General features: G+C 41.4%; 1 protein-coding gene across 1 annotated transcript; it reads right to left on the bottom strand.

Moving 5' to 3' along the window:
• Window positions 1–2: 2 nt before the first annotated feature.
• On the bottom strand, window positions 3–1151 carry UTP3 (UTP3, small subunit (SSU) processome component, homolog (S. cerevisiae); the record flags this gene model as incomplete). Its single annotated transcript, XM_006896846.1, has 1 exon — window positions 3–1151. A coding segment is annotated over exon 1 (1149 nt), but the record flags the coding sequence as incomplete, so codon positions are not given.
• Between the last annotated feature and the right edge of the window lie 11420 nt (window positions 1152–12571).

Genomic DNA, 12571 nt, shown 5'->3' with positions numbered 1-12571 from the left:
TTCATCTTCTGCCTGTCCTCTGCTTCCTTATAGTATTTCATTGCCGCTTCTTTGTCAAGATCCGAATCATCTGAAAGCTCTGTTGCAGCAGATGTGGAAGCCTCTGAAACAGGCTTTGGTTTGGCCTTGGTGGATTTTACCTTCAGCTTCAGTCCTTTCTTGCCAGCCTTATCCTTAAGTGTGAGGAGATGACGAATTTCGGAGGACAGCCTCTGATCCACAACTGAAAGCTTGTTGATCAAGTTTCTGTAGGTAACAAGTCTTTCTATTACAGGATGTCCATGTGCAGGGGCTCTCCGAGCTTTCAGAATCAAATAAAAACTAATGTTGAAACAGTAACTCAAGTAGAGGTTGTACTTGGTCTTCACGTATTGGCTTCCTTTTCCAGGTGGTATGATTCCTTGTTCCACCAACTCTAACAACGGCTCCAGCTCATCCTTGACCTCTGTCAATCTAAATTTCAGGTCTTCCATTAACTCCAAGAGCTCTGGTGATTCCTTTCGCAGCATCTTTAGCTTCTCTTTCACCGAAATTTTTGTTAAATCCTTCTCGACGCGTGTACCGACCTCATCCACCTGGGGCATTGGCTTTGCAAAGGCCTCCACCCAGGTGACCCCAAAATCATCCTCTTGCAGGGCCTGAGTTAGCCGCTTCTGGATGAGCTGTGCCTCCTCCTCCTCCTCTCTTTCTTCCTCCTCTATCTCTTGTTGGCTCTGCCGGCCACGGGACTTGGGGCCATAGTCTGTATCATAATAGAGTTTTTTCCTCTGACCCCACGACAAACTGGGATCCACAGAGGTCTCAGTCTCGCTCTGCACGGAGCTCCCGCCATCATTATCGTCATCCTCCTCATCCCCCACACTCTCATCATCTTCGTCGTCATCATCGTCAATATCTAGGCCGAGCACCTCCTCTTGCTCGTCACCATCCTCCTCCTCGTCCCCACTGTCTCCTTCATTCCAGCCCTTAGTCAAAGCAGCCCGAAAACGTGTCTCGTGGAAATCATCTACCTCGTCTTGGTAATAGCTGGAGTCCCCAGGTGAAGGTGGCAATTCGGAGTCGTCCTCCTTCTCATCCATCAGGCCGCGACTTGCATTGCCGCGCACAGCAGCCCATTTGGCCGCGCCGCGCCGCCGGGACCGCCCCGCCATGTCTTTGGGGTATCTTTTCAGTCACTTACACCAGCAGGTTTTGGCGCTCTCTGACTTGGCTCTCGCACGACACGCTTAGGCAACACGCCGTGCAATCTCCAACCACGCCAGTCTGCAGATTCTCCGGTACGGGGCTGGAGCTTCCGGCTATGTCCCGCTCCCAGAATGCTCTTTGTGTGGCGAGTGAACAAGGACTTCCGCTTGGTTCTGTAGTCCTAGTAACGTTAATAGGGTCTCTTTATTACGTTGCGCCTTTTAGAGACACTGCTTCCGGTGGATTAAAACGCTCCGTCTAGAAACGGCAGGAGAAGGGAGTTTTGTTCCGCACAGTCCTTTCCCGAGACTTCTGTTTTTCTCGCGAGTCTAAGAATGAGATCATGGAGGAACTGCAGTACTACAACGCAGAGCCGGTAGAGGGCGTGCTACAGCTATGCCTACGCACGGTCTGAGGAAAGAAAGGAAGGGAAGGGAAGGGAGGGAGGGAGGCCAGGAGGCCAGGCGCTCTTTAAGGGAGCTTCTGTGAGCAGTGTCCCTTGTGTATTTAATTACCTGCCGATGGCATGCAGCTCCTTAGGGAGTTACCCTGCTAACTCAAAGGCAGTGCCTCTCTGGCAGTTGGATCCCGCCTGCGGCGGCCCCGTGAAAGAAAGACGGGCGAATTCCCCCCAAGCGATTTGTTGTTGTTGAGTACCTTTAAATCAGAATGGGAAGCGACTTACCCAGATTTTCACAGGCAGTAAATTGCATGGGAGGAGCGTGCCCTTTTCCTTTCTTGGAACAGGTGGTGGATTCTAAATGATGTCTTTGGAATTACAGCTCAGTTTATCTGTAAGCCACCAGAGCTTCCTCCATGCGATTTACAGCCTCGGAAATCCACTGAAGGGTCAGCTATGAGTTGATTACGACCTAAAGGCAATACGAGGGTTTATTTATTCATCTGCTCCCCTACTTGAAGTTCATGAGATAATTTTTGTCATACTTCCACCCTCAAAGTGCAAGCCTGGCTATGCTTTTAGGCACAACAGTCAGAGGCTGCAATAGCTCCTGCTGGACACCAGAGCCCAGATTTTGGCATCCAGGTGTGAGTGTTTGTGAAGTCTTAAGATGGGGCTAGTCCATAAGCATCTCAGTTTTCAAGTCCTTAGGACTCAGTGACTCCTGGGGATTTGTCTCAGGGACCTCTCCAAATTACTGAGGAGCAATGATGTTAGTTTGAGGAGTAAGGTGCTGTTGTTTCAGACCATGGTCTTTTCAACCACTTCTATGCTGCTGAGCGCTGGATAATGAATAAGGATGGCAGAGGAAAAAAAAAAAAAAGATGCCTTTGCGCTATGGTGTTGGAGAAGAGTCCTGAATATCCCATGGGCTGACAAAAGAACAGATACATCTTAGAGATGGTTCAGGCAGAGTGCTCCTTGGAAGCAAACATGATAAAGCTTTATCTCACATACTTGAGGCATGTTACTAGGAAAGGCGATTTGTTGGAGAAGGCCATTATGCTTGGAAAGACGGGGAGACAGAAAAGGAGAGGAAGACCTTCAACCAGGTGGATTGACACAGTGACTGTGGAAATGAGCTCGACTGGGTCAGAGATTGTGAGGTTGGCACAGGATTGGACAGGGTTTAGATATATTTTGTTCACAGGGTCGCTATGAGTTGGACTTGATTCTATGGCACCTAACAATAATAGGTATTACCTGAAGCAGTTCTGGTGGCTTAGTAGTAAGGTGTTGCGTTACCAACCCAAAAGAACATGCTTCAAATCTACCACTTGCTGCCCTGGAGAAAGCTGGAACAATCTTACATGAGATTAACTGCCTTTGAAAACCTGCTGGAGGGTCAGCTCTGAGTCAGTTCTGACTTGAGGTTTCATTAACAACAACAGGGGTACCTGAGGGAAGAGAGTGAGAAGTAAAGCTCTGTTATTCCTTGCTTTCACTCTTTCCAAGGAATTCAAGTGAGCTACAAGGATTGGTCCCTAGACAAAGGAAACGGCACCATGATTATTCAAAATAGTCTGGAACTTGTTTCGGTGACAGACCCTTTATTCATTCTTGAACATTTGTTACTCATTAAACATGCATGTGATGATGAAGAAAAGTGGACACCACTACTGATCTAATGGATCTTATGATCTAGTGAGGGAGGCATGCAAGTTAAGTAATCATAAAAGATGTCATGTGGCTGTGTGGATCATAGGAAGTAATGGCTAACGTTGAGAAGAATGGGAATCCCAAAATACTTAACAGTGATGATGCAAAACCTATGCTTAGACTAGGACGTTGATGTCCAAACAGAGAAAGGGAATACTGCATGATTTAACGTAAAAAAAAAAAAAAAGGTGTATGCTGGGGCTGTATCCTCTATACCTATTCAATCTGCATGCTGAGTATATAATTCGAGAAGTTGAACTTTATTCTTTTATAAAAAGGAATGGTGTCAGGATTGGAGTAAGACTCATCAACAATCTGCATTATTCAAATGGCACAACCTTGCTTGCAGAAAGTGAAGACTTATGGTAGAAGTAAAAGACTGTGTAGACTTCATATGCATTACATGTCAACATCAAGAAAACAAAACTCACCACTGAACCAATAGGCAACATCGTAATAGATGGGGAAAAGGATTGAAGTTGACATAGATTTAATTTTACTTGGATCCGCAATCGACATCCGTGGTAGCAGCAGTCAAGAAGAAAACATGTGTGTTGTTGTTAGGTGCCATTGAGTTGAGTATGACCCCTAGTGACCTATGTACAACAGTTCTGAGCCCTGTCCTATCCTGTGCCATCCTCACACTTCCTGACACACTAGAGCCCATTGCAGCTGCCACTGTGTCAGTCCACCTGGTTGAGGGTCTTCCTCTCCTTTGCTGACACCCTACCTTTCTGAACAGCATGTCCCTCTCCAAGGAATTACTTTACTTAGCAACATATTCAAAGTATGTGAGGCGAAGCTTTATCATCTTTGCCTCCAAGGAACACTCTGGCTGCACTTTCTCCAAGATATATTTATTTGTTCTTTTGTCAGTGCATGGGAAGTTCAATAGTCTTCTCAAGGCATCAACTCTTCTGTCATCTTTATTCATTGTCCAATTCTCAGATGATCAGAAAGTGATCAGAAAGACCATGACCTGAATCAGACACACATTAGTCCTCAAACTGACATCATTATTCGACAATAATTTGGAGAAGTCCCTGACTTCAGACTTGCCTAGTGCATTATGTTGCCTGATTTCCTGACTGCTGGTACAAAGTTGTTAATTGTGGATCCAGGTAAGATGAAGTTGTTGACAGTTTCAATTTTTTTTTTCTCCATCCATCATGATGTTGCTTATAGGTTCTTTGGTGAGAATTTTTGTTTTCTTGATGTTGAGATGCAACTCATATTGAAGGCTGTATTCTTTGATCTTTTGCAGCAAGTGCTTCAAGACCTCCTCACTTTCAGCAAGCAAGGTTGTGTCATCTGAATAAGGCAAGTTATTTATGAGTCTTCCTTTGATCTTTTTATTTTTAAAAATTTTTTTTTTTGTTACAAACCCTTGTGTCAAGGGCTAACTTTCAGTAGAAACAAGGGAGCTTCTCTGCTACATATGAAACCCCAACCCAGGAGCAGGTTGTCTATCAATGGTTTGGCACCAGGCTCCCCATGAACGGGTGGTGCTTGCTCCGATCTTGATGCCACATTCTTCTTCATATAGTCAAACTCCTTGACGCTATAAAAAAAGATGAGTTTGTATTGGGAGAATTTGATGTCAAGGATCAAGGAGGATCAAGGAGGAGGATAAAGTTCTAAGGAGGAAATATATTAGTTTGAGGATCAAGGTGTAACTGATCCAAGCCATTGGGTTTTCATTTACTTCCTATGCATCTGAAAGTTGGATGATAAGTGAGGAAGACAGAAGAATCAATGCCTTTGAATTGTAGTGTCGGAGAAGAGTACAGAATATCTCACGGATTTCAAAAAGACCAAACAAATCTGTCTTGATGGAAGTGCACCCACAGTGTTCCTTAGAGGCAAAAATCGACATCATCCCTGGAAGGGTAGTTGTTATGTACCAACTCATAACTGACGTGGCTTTGCTGAGGCAGTAAATCACCTGGGAGGAGATTGCCCATCTTTCATTCTCAGAGCAGCTGGTGGGTTGGACCATATATTTTTGGGTTGGCAGTGCTACTCCTTTTTTTTCTCTCTAATTTTTTTCCCTTCTTTTAAAAAAATTTTAATGAAAGTTTACAGAGACTTTGAATTTCCATTCATACATTGTTGCACACTTTCCTCCCTACACACCTACCTCCAGTTCACTTTTCTCTTTGAAGAAAAAAATTATTTCATTGTTATACAATCCTCTTCCCCAAGTCCACTTTACTATGCAGCTCTCATTCTGGACTCTTCCCATGAAAATAATATCTAATCATATATCCCTTTTAAACATATATCCCTCATCTGTTTCAATGCAGTATACATTATACCCTCTTTTCTTAATTTCCCTCAAACCCCATTGTCAGTCCCATTTTACAACAGTGGCACTATGCAGTGTTTGCCCTTTTATGACAGATATTTCACTCAGCACAATGTTCTCCAGAGTCACCCATCTTGTATAATATTTCATGAGTTCATTGTTTTTCAATACAGCATAGCATTCCATTGTGTGAATATACCAGAGCTTCTCTGTCCATTCATTTGTTGATGGCCACTTGGGTTGTTTCTAACTCTTTGCTAATGTGAACAAAGTAGCATAAACATGGGTGTGCATATATCTGCCTGGGTGGCAGTTCTGGTTTCTTTAGGGTAAATTCCCAGTAGTGGGAATGCTGGTATTTCTATTTGCAACTTTTTTTTGTGTGTGTGTGTTCGTGTACCATCAAATAAAATCTGACTGGTACAGGAGGAGATTGTCCCTCCTTCCCCGGCAGAGCATCTGGTGGATTTGAACCGTTCACCTCTGGGATTGTAGTTGCAGCTCCTTGCCATATTTGCAACTTTTTGAGAAAGCGACATACAGTCTTCTATAGTGGTTGCACCATTTTACACTCCTACCAACAGTGAATAAGGGTTCCAGTTTCTCCACAACCTTGCCAGCATTTGTTGTTTGCTGCTCTGTTGAATTATGCTGCTCTTACTAGGGTGAGATGATATCTCATAGTTTTTTGATGGTTTTTTTTTTACCTTACTTTGTTTTTAACCCCATTAATATATGTTTAACAAATACAGTTTGATGAATTTAAGAAAAGTATCAGTGAAGGTCTTAGGTTCTAATGTTAAGCATGCATTTCATATTTTGATGTAAATTTTATTAGATTTATTCACTTAGGAAATATTAACTGTTCATTAAAGGGACACTAAGCCACAGGAAGACAATATTAGAGTAAGAGCTAAGACACAAGGACCTTCCTTCAGAACTACTGGAGAGAAAAAGTCTTCACTCAGAGCTGATACCTGTGACTTGGAGATGAAGCTTCCTAATCTGTCAGCTTTTTGTATTGGGGTATCAATCTGCATGTTGCTAACTACTTTGTAGGTTGGGTATCTGTATTTTTTGCTTGTTTATAATTGTTCTGATTACTACAGCAGTTGTTTGTCTGTTTGCAGTACTCAGACGACTTGTGGATTGCTGTGATGTGAAAAGCTGTGCCACCAGTGTGTGAAATGACCCCTTTGGGTTGCCCATGTTGAACAGGTTTTAATGGAGCTCCCAGATTAAGAGAGACTAATAAACAGGATTGGGCATCTAATTCTTAAATAGCAGGCCTTTGAAAACCCTAAGAACAATAGAGGAACAGGAATAGATATAATATTAGAGGTACAGCCCAGATTGGAAGGCAATAAAAATGAGGAGAGATAGCTGAAAATATCCATTTAAGGTTGGAACATGAAATGTTGGATGTTGGAAAACTAGAAGTGTGAAAAATTAAATGGAACATGTGAACATTGACATGTTTGTGAGATAAGAAGGGCTGGCTTTGGCCCCTTTGAATCAATCATGTGGTACTATGGCATGAAAGAAAAACAGAATAAGAATGATGTTGTACTCATGGTTAAAAAGGCAATTTCAAGGTCTATCCTGAAATACAATGTTGTGAGTGATGCGGTAATATCTGTACGTACACAAGGAAGACCTATTTCACCCTCTCCGGAACCCTTTTGTTCTCTTGTCAGTTCATGGTTTATTAAATACTCTTCTCCAGCACCACAGATCAAAGGCTTTGGGCCTCTCCCTAGTGAGTGACTATTTTGCCTGGAGAAGGACAGTGAAGCTAGCTTAGTGCCTTGGAGTTTGGAATTTTAGGATCCTGAGCTGGAGTTGCTTGGTCACAGCTGTTAATAAAGTTATTACAATACTTGTACAGTTCTTACTAGATACCAGGAACTATTTTAGGTACTTTAGATATGAATGAAATTATTTGAGTTTCACAACACTGTCATAAAGTAGTTATGGTTGTTATTACCATTTTGCAAACAAGGAAATTGTGTAGCCCCACGAAGTCAGAGTTTCAGGGAATGAGTTCATTTTTCTTTTTTGGTTTGAGTCTGATTTTTTTCCTCTCTCGTCTTATTTTCTTCTTTACTGCCCCTCTCACTTGGGTGCATTCTGTGAGGGTGGTACAATGTAGTGAAATATATTAGCTATGCAGCAAGATCCTTCGTTTTAGATCTTATGCAGCTTTGTGGGCTTGGGCAAGATACCGAATCTGTTTGAGCATTGGGTTTTTTCTTATATTATTTAAAAAAAATGCACTAACAGCTAAAGCCAAAGAGAAGGATATTGAAGAATTTTATCAAATTTTGAAGTCTGAAATTGACCAAACATGTAACTCCTTACCAGCGGGTCAGCAGAGCTCCCTATCATAAATCGATGCCAGTTTAAAAGAATAACACTGAGTCTTCAAAAAAGTGCCAAGCTGTTAAGGAATAGTTGATATTTACTGTCATGTTTATTCTAACTTTGATTTATTGTTAACTTAATTCTTTATTACAACTTATTCTTGTCTCAGAAGTTAGCTAGTTACTCATGAAGAAAGCTTACAGGTTCTTTTAAAAATTACCCTTTTTTGCCTCACGCTAAGACTTTTTTTAATTATTATTAAATTTTATTAGTTTTAATGAACATTTACAGAGATTTTGGGTTCTCATACATTCATTGTTGCACTGTTTTCTCTACCCTCCTCCCCAGTTCGTTCTTCTCCCCCGAATGTCTGTTTTAATTGTCCAGTTGCCACAGTGCTTGTCAAAGTCAGTTCTGATTAATTTCCTTTGTCAGTGTGTCCTTTGCCCTTCCCTATCACTCCTCCCTGAGGGAGACTTCACCCTGATTCATAAGGAAAAGGGGATGGCGTATTCCCTTAGCTACTTCCTGCTGAAAAGGGACGCTGTGGGTTTCAGGGTGAAGATCTTCTCTCACTACTCTAAAGGGCCCCTTTGGCAGTAGGAAACACATAGACTATTATGGAGATTGATTTTGGAATTTAGATGCACTGTTATCAATTGTGCTTAGCCGTACATGTTGAAGATGTATCATGGAGGTGTTGCAACCTAGAAGACACAAATTTAACTAACAAGTTAAAAGTACATGAGTCAAAAATTGAAAAGCAATAATATTCTGAGTAGAGGTTCTAGTAGTGGCACAAATCAAGTTACAGAGGGAAGGTGGTTCTTACAATAAAAGGTCTATAGACTAGCACTTTGTCTATTATTCACTCTAAGATTTTGAGGTGATTTTCCTAAGGTGGAAGTAGTTATTTGAGAATTAAAATGTAGGTGTTGTGGAGGCTTCCTTTGAAACAAGTTTTCTGAATGATGATTAGCTTAAACTGATCTCGATTTCTTTTTAAACAGTTACGATAACAGCAATGGTAATAGTTAACCCTGAAGGTGCTTATTATAGGCGCAAACAAACAAACAAACAAATCCCTAATCCTTTGCTATCAAGTACATTCTGATTCATGGCAAGTGGAACTTCCTCATAAGATTCCCAGTGCTGTAAATCTTTTTGAAAGCTGACTGTCAACTCTTTCTACCTCAGAGCAGTTGGTGGATTTGAACTACTGCTTTTGGGTAACAATAAGTTCTTAACCACTACATCACCAGGACTCCTCTACTATATGCCAAACACGTTTAAAAAACTCTTGACATTAGACCCCAATAGAAAGGTACTATTGTTGTTAGATACTGTCAAGTTGAGTATGATTCATGGTGACCCTATGAACAACAAGCCTGAAAACTGTGCTATCCTCATCATCTCTGACACACGAGGGTCCATTGATAAAGTCACTGTGTCAATCCATCTTGTTGGGAGGGTCTTCTTCACTGACCTTCCATAATTCTAAGCATAATGTTCCTTTCCAAGGAACAGCCTCACCTAGCTACATGTCTAAAGTGTGAGAAATGAAGCTTTGCCATCTTTGCCTCCAGGGAGCACTCTGGCTGCACCCTCTCCAAGACATACCTGTTTGTTTTTTTGGCAGTCCATGGGATATTCAGCACTTTTCTCCAATACCACAGCTGAAAGACATCATTTCTTCTTCTGTCATCCTTACTCATTGTTGAGCTTGTGGATGTGTAATTTCTAATTTAGAGGTGAGAAACAAAGGCACACAGATAAATGAGGGCATAAGGCTATTTAATTATTAAAATAGATACAGATTCAGATAGGCTCCAGAGTTTACACGGTTGTTGTTATGTGCTGTTGAGTTGAGTATGACTCATAGAAACTCCATGAACAATGAATCTGAACCCTATTTTGTGTCATCCTCATCATCCTCACATCTTCTTGTCTCACATCCTCACCACTGAGCCAATAGGCAACATCCTTATAGATAAAGAAAACACTGAAACTCTCGATAGCTTAATCTTACTTGGATCCACAAACATCACCCAGATCATGTTAGTTGCAGTTTACTTGGAAAGGAATGATTACTGATTGATTGTAGGAGGCGTACTGTGACAATCCTGTGACTGCAGATGAGAGAGATGATTCCACTAAAGGTCAGGGTAAATAACCAACTGTTTGTACCCTTATACAAACAATCCCCACTATGTAGTTAAAGAAAGCATGTTGTGTTATTGCTAGGTGCCATCAAGTTGAGTATGACTCATAGTGACCCTAGGAACAACAGATCTGAGCCTTCTCCTATCCCGTGCCATTCCTCACATTCTCTGACATGCTCAAGCCCATTGCTGAAGTCATGGAGTCAATCCATCTGGTTGAGGGGGTTCCTTTCCTTTGTTCCATCTTTCCAAGCTTAATATCCTTCTCCAAGGAATAGCCTCTCCTAGTAACATTCTTAATGTGTGTGAGATGAAGGTTTATTATCTTTACTTCCAAAAGCAGTCTGGCTGCCCCTTCTCCAGCACATATCTGTTTGTTCTGTTGGCAGTCCATGTGATATTCAGTACTTTTCTCCAAGACCACTGTTCAAAGATATCAATTCTTCTGTCATCCACTGTCAGCTCTCAGATGCATAGCAAGTGATTAAAACGTCCATGATGTGAGTCAGGAGCACCTTAGTCCTCAAACTGACATTATTGCTCCTCAATCATTTGGAGCAGTCTCAGACTGCAGACTTCCCCAATGGAGTATATCTCCTGACTGCTCCTACCAAGTGCATTGACTGTGGATCCACATAAGATAAAGTTGATGCCAGTTTAATTCTTCCCTCTATCTATCATGATGTTGTCTGTTGGTCCAGTGGTGAGTATGATGGAATGTAGAACCCGAGGAGAAACCATTATCTACTTGACTTTCATCTAGTTCTGCAAACATGGCTAAAAGGAAGAGAGGCATTTGAACTCCATGCCTTTGGGATGGCAGCAAAGCTCCTTCTCTCTAGGTTACTAGAGCTTAGATGTACTATTTTGGGACATCTAGAGGTCATAAAGGAATCAATTGCATGGCACCTGAAATACCTTGGCAGAGTTAAAGATTGTTAAGAGAGAACATCATAAAGTGCCTGATGTTGTTAATGTTCGGTGCTACTAGGCTGACTATGACTCATAGTGACCATTTGACATGTTGTTCTGTCCTTCCCTGTCTTCATGACCTCTGCCATGATGAAGCCCATTGCTATGGTCACTGTGTCAATCCATTTAAGGATTTTCCTCCCTTTCTCTGACCCTCCACCTACCCACCATGATGTACCTCTTCCAAATATTGGCCCCTCCTAACAACATGCCTTAAGTATATGAGACAAATTTCACCATTGTTTCCTCTAATGAAAACCCTTGCTGTACTTCCTCCAAGACAGACAGACAGACAGACAGACTTGCTTGTTCTTTTGGTGATCTTTGGGACATTCACTACTTTTCTCCAACACCACAATTCAAAGATATTGACTCTTCTTCTGTCACTCATTGTCCAACTCTCAGATGTGTTCCAAGTAATTGAAAAGAATATGGCTTGAATAAGGTACCACTTATTCTTTAAATGGACATTGCTTCTCTTTAGAACTTTGAAGAGGTCTTTGGCAGCATTACCATGGGTGTTGATTGTGGATCCAGTTAAAATAAAATTGGTGGCAACTTTGGTCTTTTCTCCATCTAGCATGCTGTTGACTGTTGGTCCAGTGGTGAGGATTTGTGTTTTTTTGATGTTGAGATGAAATTCATGTTGAAGGCTGTAGCCTTTCTTTGATCTTCTGCAGCAAGTGTTTTGAAGTTCTCTTCATTTTCAGCTAGCAAAGTTGTGTCATCTGCGTAATGCAGGATTTTGATGAGTTTTCCTCCAATCCTAATGTCACATTCTTTTTCATATAATCCAGCTTCTTGAATGATTTCCTCAGCATATAGACTGAATAAGCATGTAGAAAGGTGCCTAGACTACTTTTTTTAGGCTATGTTCTTGGGTTTTGTAGTGCTGGCTTTCCTGATCTGAACCAACTCAAGGTAAAATAATTCAGTACATCATAGAAAGATAGAAAGGAGAAAAGGAAATATGGATGACATCTCAAAATCAAGAAGACAAAAATCCTTACTACAGTGCCAAAAGGCAGCATCATGACAGATGGAGAAAAAAAGGTTAAAATTGTCAATGATTTCATCTTACTTGGGTCTACAGTCAACACCGTTGGTACCAGCAGTCGAGAAATAAAAAGACATATTGCGTTAAGAAAATCTACTTTCAGGGACCTTTCCAAAGTACTGAGGCCATGGTCTTTTCAATCACTTGCTATGCATCTGAGAACTGGATAATGAATAAAGATAATAGAATATGGTTAGGTGTTACATGTACAACAATAGCCCAGAATAAGAGGTACATTGCAAAGAGGACTGGGGGAGGGGAAGGAAGTAATTGTGCAACATTGACCTAATATTAAAAAAAAGTGAAGGAAGGAAGAGAGGGAGAGGGGGTAAAATGTACAACAATGAATGAATGAAAAGCTAACTTTTCTGTAAACTCTTGTGAAAATCACAGTTAAAAGAAAA

This window comes from Elephantulus edwardii, unplaced genomic scaffold, assembly GCF_000299155.1.
Source record: "Elephantulus edwardii isolate Elephantulus edwardi_28Jun2011 unplaced genomic scaffold, EleEdw1.0 scaffold00192, whole genome shotgun sequence".
Lineage (NCBI taxonomy): Eukaryota > Metazoa > Chordata > Mammalia > Macroscelidea > Macroscelididae > Elephantulus > Elephantulus edwardii.
Note: the sequence above shows the minus strand (reverse complement) of the source record. Positions and strands in the feature narration are given on the sequence as shown.